The following is a 22,052-nucleotide window of genomic DNA, read 5'->3' as shown; positions in this document are numbered from 1 at the left end:
CCAGAGCCAAAGGCAGAGGCTTAACCCACTGAGGCACCCAGGCACTCCCACTTTGTGGTTTTTATCTTAGCTCTTGCATTAAAAATTTGGGGCTATGTACAATTAAGAAGGATCTTGTTCTCATGTAACAGTTCCCCCACACAGCAGGGCTTATTGAATTAATGCATGAATAAATATCCTCCAAAAATGTAATTTTTTAAAAAAGATTATTTATTTATTTATTTGACAGAGATCACAAGTAGGCAGAGAGAGAGAGGAGGAAGCAGGCTCCCTGCTGAGCAGAGAGCCTGATGTGGGGCTCGGTCCCAGGACCCTGAGATCATGACCTGAGCCGAAGGCAGAGCCTTTAACCCACTGAGCCACCCAGGTGCCCCAAAAATGTAATTGTTAATTAACATTTTACACCAAGTCTTTTTTTCTAACACTGTGAGCTGGGCCTTAATTTCCTGACCTATAAAATAGATGGTCATATGCTACAACAGACTTACTTACCTACATGCTATTAAAAATTTGCCAGACTTTACCCCAATCTATTTAATCAGCATTTCTGAGGGCAGAACTCAGAAATGAAGGTTTCACATGCTCCCCCAGTGATTCGGAGCCTCACCAGTTTGGGAGCTCCTAGACTACATGACCTCTAAGTTTCCAGCTAACTATAACAGCTATGGTTTTTCTTTTCTTTTCTTTTTTTCTTTTTTTTTTTTAAGATTTTATTTATTTATTTGACAGAGAGAGGGACAGCGAGAAAAGGAACACAAGCAGGGCAGTGGGAGAGGGAGAAGGCGGCTTCCTGCTGAGCAGGGAGCCTGATGCAGGGCTCCATCCCAGCACTCTGGTATCACGACCTGAGCCAAAGGCAGATGCTTAACAACTGAGGCACCCAGGTACCCCAACACTTATGCTTCTTAAAAGAAAAATGTCCATCCCCAGTATACCCTAAAATGCAAGGCACCTGAAATCGCTCTTTACTTTACTCATTGCAAAGGATAGCAATATGCCATTTATGTCTTACAGACTAGTAAGTCAAATGTAATAATTATCCAGAAAAAGCCAAATAATTCCCTAGGAATAAAGCATGCATTCATGTGTCAGACACTACATTTACTTCCCAAGTTTCCCTGTATTATGTTTCAGGTCTGCCACAGTTAATTCCACTAACTAAAAAGGGAATGGAAGAATGGATCTAATCATTTATGTAAAACTAATCATGTTTCAGGGACTCTGCTATGAGACGCATCTTATATATCCATTTACTGATCCATTTAATCCTCACGACAATGACAGGCAACCTGAGACTCACACAGATGAAGTAACAGTAAGTTACAGAATAAGATTTTTGAACCCAGTTGGTTGGTCCTGTCTTGTCCTTTCTGTCTTATGACCCAACTACAAGTGCTAAAGGTTGTTTAATTCATTTGAAACATGTGGATGAACCAGAAGAATTTTTGAAATCTGTAAATTATTAAAGTCTACCCGAAGAAATATTATGCAATAAAAGTTAAGGAGGGAATCATGTTACTCTGCAGCACTGGAAAGAGAGGGGTGACTTAGCAGAGTGGTGAAGATCATTAGCTCTGGAGCCATAATCACCTGGGCTGGAAACCCAATTTAACTACTTGCCAGCTGTGTGACCTTGTGCAAGTTACTTAATGTCCCTATGCCTCAGTTTCTTCCTCTGCAAAATGGAAATAAAAGAGTCTGCCTCTTAGAACAACTGTGAGGATTTAATGAGGTAATAAATGTACATAAAGATCTTGGAATAGTATCCACAGTAAGGGCTCAAATGTTAACTGCTATTATTATAATTCCTGCCTTTATTTTTAGATTCTATCTTCATGTCTTTTTTTGTTAAGATGTAGAACATTACTGATCTATGCCCAACTATGACTCATATCTGCTGAAGCATATTAGCTGGGATCCTTCATAAAAGCAGAAGAGCTAACTTCAAAGAGCTGGTTGGTCTCTGGATTCAGACTCAGGTTTAGCTCTTGACTCTACCTTAGTCTAGTTCTGTGAATCACTGAACCTCTCTAAGCCTTAGATCCCCCATTTGTAAAATGGAAATAAAAAACAGCAAGGGTTGTGATGAGGATTAAATAAGTGGAAAACAGCACAGTGCCTGGTCCACATGAAATGTCCAACAAATGTGGTCGCTGAACAGATTTTGCATAAGCAGCTCCAGGGACAGCTAGGATATTGTCCTATTTCTCCATCACCTTTTTTCTTTTCACGCACCAATCAGCACTTGTTTCTACCCAAGCCCAGTCAATCAGTTTTTCAATTCAATTTGACAAACAGTTAGTAACTAGTATGACCATGTAGTGAGTAATGTGCCTGCAAAAAAAAAAAAATAAAGATATATTTTCCATCCTCAAGGACTATTTTACTTAGAAATAACATCATCTAGAAATTAAGACAAGCTAAATTCTAACTGCCTTACAATTAAGACAAGCTTTAGGAAGTGCTCATTAGAGGTTCAAAGTATCAAGTTCATTGGATGGAGTTATTCATTAGCAGGGGAGCAGGAGTGCAGGAATGGATTTTCCAGTGGCAAGAGCCCTAAAGTTGGCACATGTTCCCTTCTCCCTGGGATGCCCTAATCCCGCCTCCTTCCCACTCATCTTTCAAGACTTAATTCTAGTGTCATCTCTTCTGGGAAGTGCCTTAAACTGAAGTGACTGCCCTTTCTCTGAGCTGTCTATGACAACAATTACCACTGTAAATGTCATGCTTGCCTGTCACCCTTCATGTACTGTGAGCTTCTTAAGGAGCTATTGGAGCTTATTCATTTTAGTATTCTCAGTGTCCAGTACCTATCAGCACTCAATAAATGTTTGTTGAATAAATAAATAGAATTTCAACAAGCAGAGGAACAGCTAGGGCATTCTAAACAGGGTAATAACATAAACAATGACATGGAAGTCGAATAGCATGGACCATGTGTGAGATCAGTGACTGGTCTTGGCCCAGATGGAGAAGAATTTCAGTAAGAGACAGAGATGAGTATATGAGAGATGGCTACTAAGCAAGCAGGGCCAGACGTAGACAGTTACATTCCAAAGTCTACCTACAACGTAAGCTAAAGAACACAATCATAAAATTGTCAAGTACTAGAATAGAGAATACAATCATTGCTGAATATAGAACCATTTTATATACTCTACTATATGATATTCCTGTGACCTTCATTTGCCTAAGATAGTCCCAGTTTCCACTTGTTTTCCCAAGTTAGTATTCCCACAAGTGTCTCTATTTGGATGATAAAATATGGTTATTCTAACCAAGGGAGAGTTCTGTACCCCTAACACAGGTTGTATATCCAGTCAAAATAAAAGTCAACTTCTAAATCTGCAAGAATCTGGAAGGAAAAAATGTTAGTATATGGAAATAAATTTAACAACCAACTGCAATAATCACATAAAAGCATTATTTGACATAGCAAGTTATATACATAAAGGAAAAAAGTTACACTTTTGCTAAAGTAATTAACTGTCAATTTTATTTTTGCATTTCTTTTAGTTTTACATTCATAACTGACTAATTCCATTTTAATTGAGTTCCTTATGATGAACATAATGGAAAAATGTATTATAAATATTTTCAGTTTTAGAATATTTTGGCAGAATTATGCAATACAAATCTGTCATGTTAGTAAGACTACACTGGAAAACAAATGCCTTTATTTGAAAACTTCTTTAAGTAAAAGCCTGAAAGGGGCGCTTGGGTGGCTCAGTGGGTTAAAGCCTCTGCCTTCGGCTTGGGTCATGATCCCAGAGTTCTGGGATCATGCCCCCCATTGGGCTCTCTGCTCAGCGGGGAGCCTGCTTCCTGCTCTCTCTCTCTCTCTGCCTGCCTCTCCGCCTACTTGTGATTTCTGTCAAATAAATAAATAAAATCTTAAAAAAAAAAAGCCTGAAAATCTGAATCTATAGATTCCTATTCAATATTGATTCCTTGCCCTCTTATTAACTAACCAGACCTTGATTTCTTAGAGGGCAATATGCTCAATTAAAAGTACTGATCGCCTCAGACTTCCTTGTAGCTACGAAGGTTATGGTTACTGACAACAAATTCTGGCCAATGAGATATAAATGGAAACATCTGGTAGGGCTCCAGGGAAAATGATTGCTCTTGATAAAAAGAGAGACAGCTGGCCCATGCTTTCTGATGTTTGGCCTCTGCTTTTCCCCTTCTTCCTGCAGGGTACAGACTTGATATAATGACTTGGAACAGGGAGCCTGTGACCATGAGAACCAGTAACACTAAAAAGACTGCAGACAACCTTCTGTCTGGGAAGATCTGCTTTGTAATACCATCCTAGTTCTATTTGTATTTCCAAATCCTTCAGTTCTGAGACTAGCGTATCCCAGCAATGGTTGCCTGGGGAAAGGGCAAAGGGAATGCAAATGTAAATGCAAAAACGTACCAAGAAACTTTGTGGGGTGATGCATATGTTCTCTATCTTGATTATAGTAGTGATTAAACAAATTTACAGATTTGCAAAACTCATCAAATTATACAGTTAAGATGCATGTATTTTACTGTATACAAAGTATGCTTTAATAAAGATAGGTTTTTTTAAAAAATCACTTGCTGAACTAAATCATAATATTTAAGCATGTATTATGGTTAACCTAGAGAGTTTTCAAAAAATAGGAACACTAAATATTTGTTGGCCTCACCTATATTATCTGTAGTTCTAGAACTATAAGGATAATATAAATTATCATGCTGGAGGAGAAAAACACACATAAGAGCTGAAATGACAAATAGCCACTTATGCAGTATTTGTATGCACACCATAGTTCTTTCAGGAAGAGACTAAGTCAGAAGACCCAACTCAATAGTTCTAAGAAAAACAAAGATAATTCACTAAGAAATAATAGCATACTTTTCCTTTTTAACTCTGTAGGAATCTATTAAAAATTTTCCAGTATATAAACTGGTGGTATCATTAATTTTTAGCTTAAAAAATGCATATAAAACATACTGTTGAATCTCGACTAAAACATTCATAGAGGATATTAGTGGCAAAATTAAATCAAAATAACAGTTTAAACCAGGATTTCACATACTATTGCTTTGGATAAAAACAGAGACTTGAGCATATCTAATGAAAATTGAGTATGACATTAAATGAACTTATGTAATTATCATTTGAACAAGGTTAAACAAGTATCTTTACTTCTTTCTCATGAGCTTTAATGTGATCATATGCACTGTGAATTCCCAAAAGAGTTATATGGAATGCAGTGTTTCTGCCTTACTTCAGTCAGAGCACCTCACAGGACTTGGTTAAGGAAATCACGCCTCAGGAAACACACTGCAGGATGATAGCACAAGCCAAATAAGATCAAGTTTTTCCTACATATTTTATTTTCATATCCCTATTTGGAGAAGGTAATCATGCCCTCTACTTAAAACATCTCCTTTAAAAATGCTTTTAAAAATCTACATTCTCGGGAGCCTGGGTGGCTCAGTCAAGTAAGCATCCACCTCTGGCTCAGGTCCCCCTGCTCGGCAGCGCCTGCTTCTCTCTTCCCTCCTCGTTTGTGGTCTCTGTCGCTCTCTCTGTCTCAATCTCTCAAATAAATTAAAAAAAAAAAAATCTTAAACAAATCTACTTTCTTAGTAAATTTTTACCTATTGAGAAAAAATTAGTATTATATGTAGAGCTAGTCATGTAGCAGAGTTGATTCCCACCTTCTAGAAACAATCACTACTACAATATGTGGAATAAAGTCAACCAATCATGGGTCCTTTCTTTAATGTAAAAGGACTTAGAATTTAGTCCTGGACTCTCACTATAATAATCATACTACTCTGAGCAAATCACATACCATCTCAAAAGCCCAATTTCTTGAGCTATAAATTACTATAAAGTATGAAGTTGGACTACATGAACTCTATGAAACTTGCTAGTTCTGAATATGCTGTTTACCAATTTATTATACTTAATATTTACTAATCAAAGTGAAAGAGTATTTTAAAAATACAGCATGTTTATTTTCAAGATCATCATTAAGAATAAATTCTTTCTGCATAACACCTCCCTCATATTTATCACTTAAAATTTTAAATATGAGATTCATTTTGGTTAAAAGCAGATTTTCATGTTTCTCTATCGTCTGAAGTACAACTATATTTTAAATGAATCTACGTCTATGGGCTGCAGGGAGAGGGTCAATGGACCAGAGCTTAATAAAAATTTGAATAACTGATAGCAAAGGATTATCATTCTGCTAAAAGCAAAGCAGATGAACACTCAGTGTCCTCTCAATTGTTAATTATTATAAAAAACAAAGTTTAACTTGAACTTCATGAGAGAACAGTGTTGCAGTGGACCAACAAGATATAATAATAATGACATCTAAGAAATTTCTTTAAGAAAAATGAATTATTTACCTGTAATGGACCCAATATGGAGCTTGTTGTATACATAAAAAAGAGACGAAGATAACTTAGAACGTTTGCAAATGCAAAAAGCCCTTCTGCCACCAGAGTAGGATGGAATGCGTCCCAATCCTTCCGATCAGCAAAATCATGAAACTAAAGTTAGGAAGAAAAAGCCAAAGGTAAATAGCTCCCTCAACTTATGAAAATAAAAGTAAATATTCTGACTATTGAAAGAAAACTAATAATTATATACCTTTTAGGGGCTCTCCTTTTATGTTTTATAAAGTCCTCTTCTTCTAATACAAATAACATTATTTTAAATAAAAGGTTTTTACATATGTGAGGCAATATCACTTACTCTATATAAAGAGGTTTTCTTAGGAATTCTTAGGTTTTAAAAATTAAATAATTTTTTAAAAAGTCAAACTTTTTATGAATGAAATGTTTACTGGTTTTCCTTAAATTTTACAACATAAACGTAAAGTATTAAGTAAAATTTAAGTATGTTTTCTCTCAGTTAATTAGCTATCATATTAAATCAACCTAGCCCTTTAACTCTAGTTTCTAGAATGAACCCTAGAAGTTCTTCTCCCTTCTAAATACCAAGAGAGTGTATTATTATACCCAGACATAGAGTGGCCACATGTTCCAGTTGCCTGGTTAGTCCCAAATTATATTCCAGTTTTCCTGGCATAATGATTAATACCCCCTTTCACTCTCAAAGTGTCCTCACTTCTAGAACTAAAGAGAGCAGTGTAAGATACCAATGACCCTCAACCATTTATCTATGTTATGACCAATTTTTATTTTCTTAGTAATTTCACTACTCAAGTCACTGAAAATGCCTAACAAACATGTTCCATACTACTGATCATTTAAAGGCATAGAGGTTTTTTTTTTTTTAATAAAGTAAAATGATATAACTGGGTTTTTTTTCTATAGTCTATAAAGTAGTTAAAAAAACAGAAAATCTATCTTTCAGTTCTTTGACTGTGATGCCTTAGAAGAATTCTAAACTCAAGGCTTAAACAAAGATAGTTAACATAAAATCTATTACCTTTTCTGGGCTTGGAAGAGCTTATATCTTCATAAAATTATAAGATGTGTATAAAACTAAATTTTTGTCAAATGCTAAGTTTTAAAAATAGAAGCATCAAAAAATATCACATTTATATCACCTTGTAAACTATAGAAGATACTAATCATGATTATGAATGAGGTAAAACACTACAGAATAAATTCTTAAAGAAAAACTTTTTTCTAGCAGGTATAAAGATAACTAACACTTATTAATTTCAGTAACTTTGTGTTCTCATTTTAAGTATATATACACATTAATGAGGTATATGAACCTAGCTCAGATATAAGGAATTGGCATTTGGTAGAAAGAAAATGCCTAGACAGACCTGGATTTAAATCCAGTCTTGGTTTCTTACTGTGTGGTCTTGGATAAGTTACTTAATATCTCTGAGCTTCGTTTTCCTTATTTGCAAAATGGGGATAAGGACATCTGTCTCATAGAGTCCCTGTGAGGATAAAATGAGATAAAGTATATCAAGTGTCAACCATGGTGCCTGGCATATAATAGGTAACCAACATTAAAAGGTAATTAACATCCTTCAAACTATTGGAAGGGAGGAAACAATGCAGACTATTCCCTTACACTGGGAGAGGTTTAAAATGAAAACACATCAGATATAGATTTGGGGCAATGTAACTCTGAGTTATACAGCTATATATCTCAGGTTTTTCCTAAACAAACTTCACTTGTGTCTGCAATTAGCATAGCTAATAGTCACCTTGTTGTGAGCAACCACTTTGAGGGCAAAAGTTGCCAAATAAAGTGAATTCATGACAAAACTGAGTTGATTACGTGATTCTTCCAAAAAGTCTTCTAACCCTTCATACCAGAGTCTTTTAATGTCTGACCAAATCATCCCTAAAAAAAGGAAGGAAAAAAAAATTAAATAATGCTCTTACTTTAATAATAAACTGAAAAATACTTTAAAACTCAGGATATAAAATAAATAACACTCATACCAGCGATAGCTTCATTTAGAAGAAAAAATAACTTTTTAGTAAAAAATTCTCAAAATTTGAAAGAAAATAACTGTTAAGTTTTATATGATAATATCTTTCTCAGAGAGGAATTTTAATAAATGTGAAAAAAGCATAAGAAAACAAATAAATTGATGCTAAACACACACACACACACACACACACACACACACCACAAAGGCTCAGTTCCTGATTGTTTTCTTTACTCTATTATGCTCACTCCTACAGAGACTTTGGCGGTCTAATCTAATGGCTTTAAATATGATCTATGGGCAGATTTCCAAATTTATCTCTCAAAAACTCAATCTGTATTTATAGAATTAATAACTCTAAACCCCTCTCCTAAATTCAATTTTTATATGTATTTGACTGTTCTACATCCCCAACGGGATATCCTAACATATTCAAACTGAATTTTTTAATTTCTGCCCCAAATTCACTGTACTTAGAACTCTTCCCATCTCAGTTAATAGAAACTTCATCATTCTAGTGGCTTAATCCAAACTTCCTTGAATCATCCTTGACTCTTATTTCTTTTAATCCACTTATTCAGAGCAATAACAAATCCTGTTAGCTCTGCTTTCAAAATATATTTAGAACCTAATCCTTGTCACTACCTCTTCAACTTCAAGCCACCATACCATCTAGCCTGGATTACTGAAATAGCCTACCTGGTCTCCCCGCTTTTATCCTGGTCTCCTTAAAATGTATTTGCAACACAGCAACCACAGCAAACCTTGTAAAAATGCAAGTGAGATTGAAGAGGTAGCTGCCTATGGTTTCCTCTAGGAATTTGATGGATTCCTTTCTCACACTTAGGTCATTCAACCATTTTAACTATTGGGACTTCATCAAGATCAAAAGCTTTTGCACAGCCAAGGTAACAGTCAACAAAACCAAAAGACAACTGACAGAGGGAGAAGGTATTTGCAAATGACGTATCAAATAAAGGGCTAGAATCCAAAATCTGTAAAGAACCTGGCAAACTCAACAGCCAAAGAACAAATAATACAATCAAGAAATGGGCAGAAGACATGAACAAACATTTCTGCAAAGAAGACATCCAAATGGCCAATACACACATGAAAAAATGTTCAACATCTCTCAGCATCGGGAAAATATAAATCAAAACCACAATGAAACACTACCTCACACCAGTCAGAATGGCTAAAATTAAAAAGTCAAGAAATGACAGATGTTGGCGAGGATGTGGAGAAAGAGGAACTCTCCTATACTGTTGGTGGGAATGCAAGCTGGTGCAGTCACTCTGGAAAACAGTATGGAGGTTCCTCAGAAAGATGCAAATAGAGCTACTTTACGACCCAGCAATTACACTACTTGGTATTTACCCAAAGATACAAATGTAGTGATCTGAAGGGGCACCTGTACCCCAATGTTTACAGCAGCAATAGCGATAGTAGTCAAACTATGGGAAGAGCCCAGATGTCCATCAACAGATGAATTAGTAAAAATATTTGGTATATATATACAATGGAATATTACTCATCCCTCAAAAAAACTGAACTCTTGCCATTTGCAATGACATGGATGGAACTAGAGGGTATTATGCTAAGTGAAATAAGTCAAACAGAGAACAATTATCACATGAGCTCACTGATATGTGGAGTTTAAGAAACAAGACAGAGGATTATAGGGGAAGAGAGGAAAAAAGGAAGCAAGATGAAAGCAGAGAGGGAGACAAACCATAAGAGACTCTTAATCATAGGAAACAAACTGAGGGTTGCTGTAGAGGAGTGGGGTGGGGGAGATGGAGTAACTGGATGACGGATATTGGGGAGGGCATGTATTGCAATGAGCACTGGGTATTATATAAGACTGATGAATCACAAACCTGTACGTCTAAAAACAATAATACATTATATGTTAATTTAAAAAATGGTAGAGAAACTGAAATATCTTTAACACAGGATTCGGTTTTGTGGTCCTTCCACTCCATTCTAAGTGTAAACTTATACCCAGATCTCTTTTCTCTTGCTATTGGGTATATGTTTTATACTGATCCAATAAACCATGTGATTTAAGCATTAAAAAAAAAAGCAAGTGTTAACTTCCCTTCTCAAAACTCTGAAGTAACTCCCAGAGGAGAAAGGATTAACTACAGGTCTGAGCTCTTTCTCCATGGGAACACAACCTCATATTACTGTCTTTTAAAGAGGTTTCCTTAGAAACATACTATGTTAAGAAAAATATGAAAGGTCAGCTGTATTCAATACTGTTATAAAAACGACTGGGGAACTACATCTGGACTGGGAGGACTCCAAGTGGATTCACAGACGCTGAAAGTATACACAGCCAAAACTACAAAAAAAATGATGAAACTGATGAATCAGTGAAATCTACTTCTGAAACTAATAATATATGTTAATTAATTGGATTTAAATAAATTTTAAAAAATAATTCATAACGGAAGTATATAATAAATAGTATCATATATATATAACTGAATCAAATTCCAGTTTCTCTATTCTATTGGACTACGGATTTGTCCATTCCCTAACGTATTTTTTATTACATTAGTGTTATGATTAATATGAGTATTCCAATTTTGTTATTTAAAAAAAATAACTGTCTATATGATTTCCTGGAGTAATCCAAATATAGTAGCTTCTAATACCTAGTAAGTTTCCAGGATGGTGAATCTTTACAATGTCAACTCATCAGCGAACAGGGTGTCTTTCTTTATTGACTTCAACTCTGTGACATTTAAAAAATTCTATCTATAAAGATTTTTTTTTGAGTCTTCTTAATAGATTAAAAAAAAAAAAGATATGTTGAGAAATATAGGCCTTGGCTTCTCTGCGTGATGTCTCTCTTAAGAGTGTGCTTGCAGTGGGAGCTACACTCTTGGGCTTCATGAGCCGTAGCTGCCGCTAGAATCGGGGCTTTTCTAGCTGGGAGTAGCCCACACCCAGCCATCCGGCCTCATCCCATACAAATGAATGTGTCCACAATAGCACTGGGAAATAGCCCCAGACTTTTATAAGAACTGCCAATAAAGATATATTTGAAGCTGTAATGCTGACATGCTGTACTTCCCTGTCTTGTCCTTTGTACAAAGCTAGTAAGTAAACCAGGGCCAGGTTCTCACCTGTTGTGTACCACGAGTATGAATGTCAGCAAGAACCCAAGATCACTGCTGCTGATTGTGCAGAGTGGGTGCTGCACCTTCCCTTTTATCTCATGTCTCTCAGAGTCTAAAGTAATTTCTTGATCTACAAGGACATGTATCACTTCTCCCCTCTCACATTCTCTCCTATCAGTTTTTCCTTCCACTGCTTGTCACACTGGCCTCCTTGCTTCCTTGCTGTCCTCTGAACACACAAGAGTCCTGCACTGGGGCCTAACATCAGCTCTTCCCTCTGACTGGAAGCTCCTCACTCAGATATCCATTTGATTAACTCCTTTACTGAGTGTCTTTGCTTACCATCTACTCTGATCATCTTATTTCAAATTGCAAACCCCATGTCCTCCATTCCCAACTCCTTAACTCTGCTTCTACCTTTCTCTTCCCTTAGTACTTAACCCTTTGAACATTGGGTACAGTGTACTTATTATGTCTATTATTAGCTGACTTTACTCATCCCATTAGAGGAAACTCTTCAAGAGTAAGAATTTTTGTTTTTATTAACCAATGTCTTAAATGTCCTGGACGATTCCTAATACATAGTTGGTGTTCAAAAAATTTGCTAAATGAATAAATATACACAAATAAAACCCAAATACACAAACAAAAATCCCTTCCCCTTTTTTGGCCATAAATTCCTCCATAGTTAATATATTCCTAGGAGTATCAGAGAATAGTATCATAACCTATGATAGTTTTATGATAAATTCATTCATAAGATCTTTTTTTTTTTTAAAGATTTTATTTATTTATTTGACAGACAGAGACCACAGGTAGGCAGAGAGGCAGGCAGAGAGAGAGGAGGAAGCAGTCGCCCCATGAGCAAAGAGCCTGATGCGGGGCTCGATCCCAGGACCCTGGGATCATGACCGAAGCAGAAGGCAGAGGCTCAACCCACTGAGCCACCCAGGCGCCCCCATAAGATCTTTTTAAGGAGAATACGTAGTAATAAAAGAATAGAGTGCTGCAATATAACATATGGGTGGAGATCACATTGAGCCAGTCAGAAGCATCCTCTGGCTTACCAGTAGGCAGAATAATTCCCCTAGGAAGCACATGAAGCATTCTTAAAAAACTGTTTATAACATCTTAATTATACAGTACCTATATTTTATGTAGAGAACCATTTTTAAATACTTGCAGATCTGACACAGAAAATACTTTTAAAATTTCCATTTAGATGAGCTTCTATTTAAAGTGAATACATAAAAACTATCCAAAAATGTTAAACCAAATATTTTTTTAACTCAAATGCTATCCACGGAAACATTAAACCAAAAAAGATGCTTCCAGAAATAACTGTTTTATTTCTGTAAAATGCAGTATTATACCTAAAAGGAACTCTTGACCACAATTACAAAAGGAATTGGAAAAGATTTTTGATTTAAAAAAAAAAAAAGAAAGAAAGCAAGGTAGACAAGTGAAAGAACAATGACTACTGTCAGGTGGTTTCCCATCTTCTGTGCAACACCCCACAACAAAATGAAAATAATACACTTGACATATTTGATATTTCTGAATTGAATTAAGAGAACAAAATAATTTTAAACTATTATAATTAATGCCTTTGAATACTAGTCAATGTACTGTATTTTAGGGTCTTTTTGTTGTTATTTTTTTTTAGAATTAGTAACCAACACTTATAAGCTATAATCCCATCATTTGGGGATTCCTCAAGGCCTGCTTCTACCTCCTCTATTCTCATTTTATACTTTCTCAAGTGTCTCATCCATGCCCATAATTTCATATACAAGCAATATGTAAATTATTCACACATTGCTAACTCAAGCCTGGACTTCCTCTTGAGCTCCAGACCATGATGTCTAATTGTCTTTTAGATATCTTGAAGTCTCTTTTATTTCGATGTATCCAAAAACCATACTCCGGGTCTACCCTCTCACAGATCCCCAAACCAAATACTTTTCCAAAATACCTATACTGCTTAATAAACTCACTCTTCCTCACCTCCTATATACTGTGTATTTCCATATCCTATTGACTTTACTTTGTAAGTTATCTCTCAGATTTGTTCCCTTCTTTCTTTTTCTTTCATAACAACTCTAACTCCAAGGTACCATCAGCTTCCATCTGTAATAGCCTCCTTCTGGTCTCCCTCTATCCACTCTTGCCACAGCCCTATCCTCCTAACCATTCTCTGTTGTAGCCAGAATGATCTTTTCAAAAGGCAAATCTGAAATACAAAAACAAAAACAAAAGGCAAATCTGATCACGTCACTTAAATACTTAAAAATTTGAATGGTTTTCCATTCCTCTTAGCATAAAGTCAAAATTACTTAACATGGCCCACAAGCCTGTCCATGGTCTGAAGCACCATCCATTTCTACAGCTTCATCTTGGATTTTGCGTCTCTTGTTCTCTCTGCTCCAGTATTTACTCAGTACCTTCTTTGTACCACACTCCTTCTTGCCATGGTGCCTCTCAATGTAACTTTTATATCAGCCTAGAATACTCCTCTCCTAATTGTCTTAGCTGACTCTTTAGATCTAGCTCATTTATCAGCTCATCAAGAAAGCCTTTCCAATTTTCCTGACCTGGTAAGATGTCCTTATAATATGCTTGCTCTCCTAGCTCCATGACCTTTACTTAGCAGCACTTAACTCATTTGTGCTTTTCCATTTATCTGTGCAATTCTCAAGTTTTTGCCTTAATTAGGCCATAAGTTCCACGAGTGTTGCACCATATCTCATTCCTGCCTGTACTTGGACAAAGTAGATATACTAAATTTCAAAAAATGTATTTTTAGGGACAGCTGGGTGGCTCAGTCAGTTAAGCATATGCCTTCAGCTCAAGTCATGATCCCAGGGTCCTGGGATCGAGCCCTGCAACTGGCCTCCCTGCTCAGCAGGGAGCTTGCTTTTCCCTCTCCCTCTGCCTGCTGCTCCCCCTGCTTGTGGTCCATCTCTCTCTGTCAAATAAATAAATAAAACCTTTATTTTTATATTTTTATACTAGCTATTCTATTATATCCTAACAGTAAAAAATTAAGTAAAAGGATACCACTAATATTCCGTGTATTCACTGACACATTGTTTTCATTTTACCTATGTGTTTTTTATAATTTAACCCTACTTTTTCTGGAGAACCAAGGAAAAGAACAAGAAACAAATGTACAGAAGTCAGCCATCAATAAGCCAAAAGTCACTGTGTTCACGGCATGAAATAATACATTGAATGAGGACGTGCCTTTAGATAAATGGGCCAATGATTCCTACATGTTTCCTTAGAGCAAGTTCAGATCTACATATTTAAGGAAGCCCAGAGGGATCTAATTACATTAACAGGCTTAGAAGACATCCTTGGCAAGGTTTATTCAGATCTATTGGTTTCAAAGCAGAAGCTGTGCTGAGAAAAGTAAAACACTTCCAGGAATTTTACTAGCTTAATGCACATTATGCTCTTCTACTGAAGCAGAATATGTTAGAAAATTAATCATATTGTGTGTACATGAGTGTTCAATAATGTCTTTGAAAATAGGGCCATCATGATTAAAAAGAAGTAACAGTAGTTTTACCATTATTATGAAATTCTGTTATAACAGTAATATTTACACTATCCCAAGAGTGTATAACTCTTTGAGTTCAGTATGTTTCTACTTACTGCTAAGAAATATAAATGTTAATTTGATCCTTATACAGACTCAGGAAACCTGAATCTTAATTACATAACAAATAAAAGATTCTTTCTCATGACTATTTAAACAATAGGTTACAGATAAATGATATAAAATTTCCTTTATTACTAGACATATATAACAATCTTTTAGAAGTAGTTTCAATAGAGGGAGAAAGTACTTCTTAGAGATTCCATTCAAAATTTTTTAAACCTATTCAAAAAACAATACAAACAAGTTTCAGATTAGAAAGCTTTATAACAAAGCAATTTGGAATTACACATGATAAGGTATAAATTAATCCCTAAATTAAAATATTAAATTTTAGATAAAAATAGCAGAAATACAGAAGAAGAAAATATTAACAAGAAATTACTTGGGGAGTGGGAGGTTGGGTGAGCCTGGTGGTGGGTATTATGAAGGGCACGTATTGCATGGAACACTGGGTGTGGTACATAAACAATGAATTCTGGTACACTGAAAAGAAATTTAAAAAAAAAAAAAAAGAAGAAGAAATTACTTAATTCCCTTTAACCAAGAATTCAGATGTGTGGTATTTTTACTTTATCTACCTAATTTTATTTTTTTTTTAATTTTTTTTTTTAAAGATTTTATTTATTTATTTGCCAGAGAGAGAGAGAGAGAGAGTGAGCAAGCGAGCACAGGCAGGCCAAGTGGCAGCAGAGGCAGAGGGAGGAGCAGTCTCTCCGCTGAGCAAGGAGCCCAATGTGGGACTCGATCCCAGGACGCCGGGATCATGACCTGAGCCGAAGGCAGCCGCTTAACCAACTGAGCCACCCAGGCGTCCCTATCTACCTAATTTTAAATGTTAATACACAATGGTTTGAATACTTTTAAAAGTAAAACTCTGATCAAATTGCTTAAAATGAACTAACTTCCAAATAAAAATTAAAATGCTTAGCGAAATAAGTCAAGCAGAGAAAGACAACTATCATATGATCTCCCTGATATGAGGAAGTGGTGATGCAACATGGAGGCTTAAGTGGGTAGAAGAATAAATGAAACAAGATGGGATTGGGAGGGAGACAAACCATAAGTGACTCTTAATCTCACAACAAACTGAGGGTTGCCGGGGGGAGGGGGTTTGGGAGAAGGGGGTGGGATTATGGACATTGGGGAGGGTATGTGATTTGGTGAGTGCTGTGAAGTGTGTAAACCTGGTGATTCACAGACCTGTACCCCTGGGGATAAAAATATATGTTTATAAAAAATAAAAAATTTAAAAAAAAAAAAAAAAAAAAAAAAATTCCAAAACATGCACATTATTTTTATAGCTAAAGGAAAACTAAAAGTGAAAATGATACAGTAATTTTCTCAAATTATTTAATAATTAAATCAATAAAGAACATATTGATCGATCACTGTTTTATACCATAAAAATACTAAATTTTAGTATCTTTTACTCTATAGAAAATAGCAAAAAGATGGGTGAGAAATGCTGAGTTTAAAAACAAGGCTGAAAAAGGAAACAATAAACAGAACTAAAACGCAACCTATAAAATGGGAGAAGATAATCACAAATGATATATCACACAGACAAAAGGCTAGTATCCAAAATCCATAAAGAACTTAACAAACTCAACAGTCTCCCCCCAAAAATCTAGTCAAGATACAGGCAGAAGATATGAACAGACATTTCTCGAAAGATGATATACAAATGGCCAACAGACACATGAAAAAATGGTCAATATCACTTACCATCAGGAAAATACAAATCAAAATCACAGTGAGGTACTACCTCACACCAATCAGAATGGCTAAAATTAACAGCATGGAGATTCCTTAAAAAGTTAAAAATAGAACTACCCTACAACTCAGCAATTGCACTACTAGGTGTTTATCTAAAGGATACAAACAAACATAGTGGTTCTAAAGGGCACATGTACCCCAATGTTTATATAGCAGCAATGTCCACAATAGCCAAAATATGGAAAGAGCCCAGATATCCATCAACAGATTAACAGATAAAGAAGATGTGATATATATTATATATATAATACATATATATGTATATCTATTTATATATTACATGATATATAAAGATAATATATGGATATATAGATAATTATATAGATAATATCTATAAATATTATCTATAAAATATATAGATATTATATATATTATATAGCTATATAGATAATCTATATAATTATATAGATAATCTATATAATTATCTATATAGCTATATAACACCTATATATAGCTATATATATAATACCTATATAGCTATATAATACCTATATATAGATAAAATCCATATATAGATATGTAAATATTTATATATAGAAATATATGATACAGATAGATAATAGAGTTATCTCAATAATCTATTAGATTATATATATAATCTATATATAATGAAATATTACTCAGCCATCAAAAAGAATGAAATATTGCCATTTGCAATGACATGAATGGAACTAGAGGGTATTATGCTAAATGAAATAAGTTAGCTAGAGAAAGACAAATACCATATGATTTCAGTCATATGTAGAATTTTTTTTTAAAGATTTATTTACTTATTTGAGAGATAGTGCAAGCAAGTGTGGAGAGGGGCGGAGGGAGATGGAAAGAAAACCTTAGCAGACTTCTTGATGAGCTCAGAGCCCCATGCAGGGCTCGATCTCACAACTCTGAGTTCATGACCCTGAGTTGAAACCAAGAGTTAGTCACTTAACTGACTGTGCCACCCAGGGTCCCCTTACTCATGTGGAATTTAAGAAACAAAACAGATGAACACAGAGGAAGGGAAGGAAAAATAAAATAAGATAAAAACAGAGAAGGAGGCACACCATGAGACTCTTGCTATAGGAAACAAATTGAGGGCTGCTGGAGGGGAGGTGGGTGGAGGGTAATGGAGTAACTGGGTGATGGGCATAAGAAGGTCACTTAACGTAATGAGCACTGGGTGTTAAATGCAAATGATTTATCACTAAATTCTACCCCTGAAACTAATAATATACTATGTGTTAACTAAATTGAATTTAAAAACAAAACCAAAACAAGGCTGAAGATACAGAAGGAAATAAAGGAGATGTCATTAAAAGACCATAAATAGACAATGTGATTATATCTCAACTCCCTTCCATTCCCCACAAAAAAAGGGCAAGAGTTGTAACAACTGCAGGAGGTCATTTAAAATATTTATCATAGGGGCGCCTGGGTGGCTCAGTGGGTTAAGCCGCTGCCTTCGGCTCAGGTCATGATCTCAGGGTCCTGGGATCGAGTCCCGCATCGGGCTCTCTGCTCTGCAGGGAGCCTGCTTCCTCCTCTCTCTCTCTGTCTGCCTCTCTGCCTACTTGTGATCTCTCTCTGTAAAATAAATAAATAAAATCTTTAAAAAATAAATAAATAAAATAAAATATTTATCATATAGCATAACACTCACAAAAACGATTTTCAGAAAATAAAGTTTCTTATATTTAAAAACCTGGCCATTTCTAAAATGATCTGGTTATCATTACAAAGAACTGATTCATATTCAGTGAGTCACCAGGGAATTCTTTAAATCTAAATTCAAATAATGTTTCTATAACAAAGATAAAGATATAACCTTGTAAGTTCAAAGGTTCTTTTTTAAAACTATTCATTTTAAAGAGATACAGAGACAGAGATGGAGAGAGAGCACAAGCAGGGGGAGAGGCAGAGGGAGAGGGAGAAGCAGACTCCCCAGTGAGCCTGACATGGGGCCCCATCCCAGGACCTGGAGATCATGACTTGAGCCAAAGACAGACACTTAACTATCTGAGCGACCCAGGCACCCCAGTTCATAGGTTCTTAAAAGGGAAAGTAATGTTTTAATAAAAAAAATAGTTAACTCTTCAAATGCAACAAAGTATAATATATATTACATTTCAAAGTACCTAAGAAGATTCATACTCTTATACCCAAAAAAAGCATTCATCAGCACAATTTTTCTGTTTTAATGATAAACAATTTTAGAGACTGAGAATAAAGAATTTTTCATTTCCAAATAATTAAGTAATATTAAATAAGAGATCTGCTCCCTTATCAAGTTCAGGATCATTTACCATTACAAAAATGTTAGTTAAGTCTTTAATGAAAGTGTTCAAATTCTTGCTGTGCAAACAGTTTAAAATTATAAAGTGAACACACATGTTTGTAATGCCAGCAAGTAAGGGAGAACTAAGGGCTATATAAAAGGGGAATCTTTTGAATAAACTTGACACTTACCAATAATCCACAGTATAAGTAGATAGTCTATTCTTTCAAGGGCTGGCCCCATTGTGTTTTTCTTATCCTCATTGTAGACAAGAGAGTAGAGGTTTAGTAACAGCAGGAACGTGAAATATGATGCTCCATGAATAATAAATTTCATAAAAGGAGTGTGAATGATTCTGCCGAACTGAGATTTGGGAGCTATCAAATAACAAAGTGACAAAACTGGCCAAAAGATGCCAACTGTCAAAACTGTCATTATCTTCTTACAGGTGGGCTTACGTCGGTAACCTGACATCTGTCCAAACCAAACAGTGTTCAGGAACTGCTGGCAGTTAGACTGTGAGACAAACTGAAAAGAACACACACATATATACACAAAAATAAATAACTATTAATAACTATTCATTATATTAATAATTAACAATAAATTGCCTATAGATACAATTTGATACCATTATTTAACTGATAATCAAAGTATAATAGCTTAAAATCAATTCTACACAATTCACATAATTTTTTGTTTTTCTTATATGTAATAAAAGAGTGTAGAGTTTGAGAGCATAGACTCTGGAGCCAGATTACCTGGATTCAAATCCAGGCTCTGCCACTTAATAATTGACCTTGAGCAAGTCTTTAAACATCTTTCAGCCTCAAATTTCCCATCTATAAAATGGGGATAATAGTCTCGACCCATAAACTTGTTACAAGGATTAAATATAAAGCTCTTAGAATAGTGCCTGATTCATGTAGTATTTAAGTATTAATATTAATAGCCTACTTAGCCATTTTGCAAAATTTAATTTATAGAGACTCTCATAATGTTTGTGAAACTTCAAAGTTAACAACCACAAACCAAAAGAAAACACTTCTTTCTAGAAGAACTACTGATTCCAGTTAGAAGAAACCAAGACACTAAGATAGCAAAGAAATCCAAGTCTAAACATCAGATACATTTATGTTCCATGAAAACACTGAGAATTTCTTTAAATGTATTATACTCTCAAGCTGCTTAAAACTGAATTCTGTGTAAGAAAAAAAAATATATTGCCAAATAAGAGGGAAATTTTAGTTCAAGTATAGGAATCAATTTACCAAAGTTTACAAAGCTTCTTAGTTTACTAATTTCAGAAGCAGTATTTTCCCAATATAATGCTCAAGTTGTGAAGTATAACTTAAGGATTCTGGTAACTGTGGGTACAATTATGTGATCAGGTTTGAAATGAACAAAGTGATCATAATGTCATTAATATATTAAAAACTAATTGGTCAATCTTCTGTTTTAAAATTATTTATCCTGGGTGCCCAGGTGGCTCAATCTGGTGAGCATGTGACTATTGATTTTGGCTTAGGTCATGATCTTAGGGTGCTGAGATTGAGCCCCATGTCAGGCTCCCTGCTCAGCATGGAGTCTGCTTCCCTTCTCCCTCTGCCCCTCCCCACTGCTCATGCTCTTTCTCTCCATCTCTCAAATAAATAAAATCTTAAAAAAAAAAAAAAAAGGAATTTCCTATATACTATACTTGTTTTTGGCAGTTAAGTCTTACTTCATTCTTCTGCTCAGATTCTAGTGCTCTTAAGGGATCTTAATTTGTCTCTCAAGATGAAATACTGCAGAGAGAAATAGCTTTTCCTCCCATCAACTACCCAGTTTAGTAGCATCCCAAACTACTAAAGGAGAAACTAGTGGTTTCTCCCTTTCCCCAATATCAAAGGACTGACTGCTGTCCTTGCCATCCCTCTTTATAATAATGATTTAATTAATAGCCACGTTAAATATGTAATTTGAAGGACAAGATTTCAACTAGAAATGTTTTAGGTCTGTGTTGGTTTTAAAACAATGATACAAATTCTTGCTACTCTCATCAAGAGGTGGGTTATCATGTTTCATACCCTTCTATTCAACAAAGCTGTGATTGGTTTAGTCAGTAAATTCTGGAAGAAGTGATACCATGTGACTTCTGAGGGTCGGTTTTAAAAGGTTATGCAGGTTCCACCTTGTTTGATTAACACCTGATTTTGATGCCATTATCTGTCATATAAAGCATCCTACTACCCAAAGCTACTATGCTGTGAGGAAGCCCAGGCTACATGTAGGCACTCTGGGCAGCCCTCGGAAGCTTCTTAGACCATCTCCTCACAGTCAACCCACCATGATGACATGCCCTTCCACGATTCAGTAGTAACTGCTCAGGAGGCCAACCCTCAATGCATCCACTCAGCCCACGGGAGAGCTCCCTGCTGGTCTTTAGCTGCTGGCTCAGACACCAGACAGTTGAGTGAAGAAGCCTCCACATGACTGTACCCCTAGTCATCTGAGCTACCTCCAGCTGAGACCCTAGACACAGTGAAGCAAGGACAAATTATCCATGCTTGCTGTGCCCTTTCCTAATTCCTGGCCTACACAATCCAAGAGCAGAATAAAATGATTATGAAATTATTATAAATGATTATGAAATACTGTTTTATGCCACTGATTGTCAGGAATTGTTATCCAGGGCAGATTACCTAAACAAAGTCTACTAACTATTTGGGAAGACATTATCCTCCCCTTTGATCATATCTAGAAATCTAGCTTTAAAAACTATATTTTCATGTGTCCTTAAAATTACAGAGTATTTT

General features: G+C 35.5%; 1 protein-coding gene across 4 annotated transcripts in view; it reads right to left on the bottom strand.

Annotated features, from left to right (window-relative positions):
* The window catches only part of TRPC1 (transient receptor potential cation channel subfamily C member 1), a 73,583-nt gene that overhangs the window by 10,096 nt on the left and 41,435 nt on the right, over nt 1-22,052 (bottom strand). For all 4 annotated transcript variants that reach the window (XM_045088469.1, XM_045088470.1, XM_045088471.1 and 1 more), the window contains 3 exons: nt 19,446-19,782; nt 8,196-8,335; nt 6,406-6,549 (listed from right to left, as the gene is read on the bottom strand). In XM_045088469.1, coding sequence (XP_044944404.1) covers nt 6,406-6,549; nt 8,196-8,335; nt 19,446-19,782 — 621 coding nt within the window. The remainder of the gene's footprint in view (nt 1-6,405; nt 6,550-8,195; nt 8,336-19,445; nt 19,783-22,052) is intronic.

Source organism: Mustela putorius, unplaced genomic scaffold (genome assembly GCF_011764305.1).
Source record: "Mustela putorius furo isolate JIRA1106 unplaced genomic scaffold, ASM1176430v1.1 tig00003834_pilon_pilon_pilon, whole genome shotgun sequence".
In the NCBI taxonomy this organism is placed as follows: domain Eukaryota; kingdom Metazoa; phylum Chordata; class Mammalia; order Carnivora; family Mustelidae; genus Mustela; species Mustela putorius.
The sequence above is the reverse complement of the archived record's forward strand: the minus strand, read 5'-3'. Positions and strand labels throughout refer to the sequence as shown.